Below are 1668 nucleotides of genomic sequence, written 5' to 3' on the forward strand. Positions count from 1 at the left end.
GTAGCGTCTACAGGTAGGCTAGGAAGAAGGTTCGGTTTGGTGGTGTTATGCGAGGCGGCGGTAGTTCGTTTGTTGTTGTTGTTAGCGATAGTTGTGGTGTCGGTGGCGGAGGAGGAGGAGGAGGAGGAGGAGGAGGAGGAGTTAGCGTTTGGGGGCGCGGTTTGCTGGTGGTAGGGAGTGACATGTTGGATAGCGAGTAAACAGACGATGGCGGTACAACGCTTGATCAAGTCAATTGGACGCGTTGAACGACGAGTAGAGAGAGATGGTGGAAGCCGATGAAGTCGGGATGGAAGAAAAGCTGAGAGAAGAGGGAGGTGTTGATGTTGACGTACAAGAGGGCGGCCAGGAAAGAATGCCGTTGAAACAATTGGATGCGTGACAATGGAAAGGGAGCCACACAGTCTCCCGGAGAAGAGCCGCCTCAGGAAAATGGCGACAGAAGTTACGGAAATGGAAGTGAGCTGGAGCTGAATGAACGATCAAAGGTCTCTCCCTCACTTCTTCTTCCGGCTTCTGTACGTGTGTATTGTGTGTTTCAGGGGTGCTTTTTTGGCTGGCTGGGCTGGAAGTACTTTTACTACGGGTTTCTGCGAACGGGTTTCGATCGAGGTCCTCTTCTTCATCATCACCACAAGGTAAAGAAAGTATCCTCCGTATTAGCGGACGGATGCTGGAGCCAATGGGCGCGACGCCTTATCTCGCGATAGGGCTCTTCTTTTTTTGCCATGCAGCCAGAACAGCATGTTCCGCGTCAGGGGGGGGGGAGGGCTTATTTGGTGGCTCGCTCGCATGGCTAGTCAGGGGTGTATTCTGCTGGGAGGGCTCCTGAATGGGCGGATGCGTATCTGGGAGATCTGTCTGGGATATCTGGAGGCCCATCTTGGGAAGTGGACGGGGTTTGGCTTCTGTCGCTTTTGGGTTGTTGTCGATGCTGGTGCTGTATGTAAGGCATGGAGTACATGCGCATACATGAGCGTGTATGTAAGGGAGCGCTGGTTGGCTGCCTGTCCTGATGTGAGATCAAGGTGAGGCTGCTCGTATTGTACAGGCTCCGAGACAAAGGGAGCCTACGCTGTAACTGCTGCTGGAAGAGACCCCCTAGAAGCCCTCGCAAATGGCACCAGGGCCACAGGGGTTGGGGGGTTGTTCCGGCAATTGCCTTAAGGTTACAGTACCAGCAGCTGGAGGCACTGGACCTTGGCGGCATGCCGGCGTCGATTTGAACATGAACTCAGCTTGCGGCGCCTCAGCCTGGAGTCAGCAGTGTGCAGGCTACTAATCCAAAATTCGCGACTTTTCACTCTCAACTCGGTCATTCACCGTTTGCTCTCGATCCCATCTTCTGCTCTCCAGTACCGAATCCATCTTCCTTCACGGGTCTTGCACGATCAGAGCATCTCCACGCTGTGCCATCTGCTAACCCGCCGCTTAACAATCACACGAGGAGAGGAGAGAGTCAGACAAGGCGAACACCTCATTTCCAACCATCGCCCTGGTCCAGCGCTCAGAACAGATACTGTGTACAGCAACAGTCACCAATTCTCCCAGCCAGCAAAAGAACATCAGCAGCAAACCCCAAGCAAACGTGAGGGAAGAACAAAATAGATCGCCCTTCCCCTGCTCATCAGCCCAACCACCCCCGGAGTCGCCCAGCGGCATGATTAG

The 1668-nt window shown here is 54.1% G+C and overlaps 1 protein-coding gene across 1 annotated transcript; it reads left to right on the forward strand.

Annotated features, from left to right (window-relative positions):
• Window positions 1-792: 792 nt before the first annotated feature.
• Window positions 793-1226, forward strand: BBK36DRAFT_1163794 (hypothetical protein; the record flags this gene model as incomplete). The annotated part of the gene is made up of 2 exons (XM_024894575.1): window positions 793-942; window positions 1176-1226. 2 exons carry the CDS (start codon window positions 793-795, stop codon window positions 1224-1226), a joined length of 201 nt encoding a protein of 66 aa, XP_024744944.1.
• Window positions 1227-1668: the final 442 nt, after the last annotated feature.

This window comes from Trichoderma citrinoviride (assembly GCF_003025115.1).
Source record: "Trichoderma citrinoviride strain TUCIM 6016 unplaced genomic scaffold BBK36scaffold_61, whole genome shotgun sequence".
Lineage (NCBI taxonomy): Eukaryota > Fungi > Ascomycota > Sordariomycetes > Hypocreales > Hypocreaceae > Trichoderma > Trichoderma citrinoviride.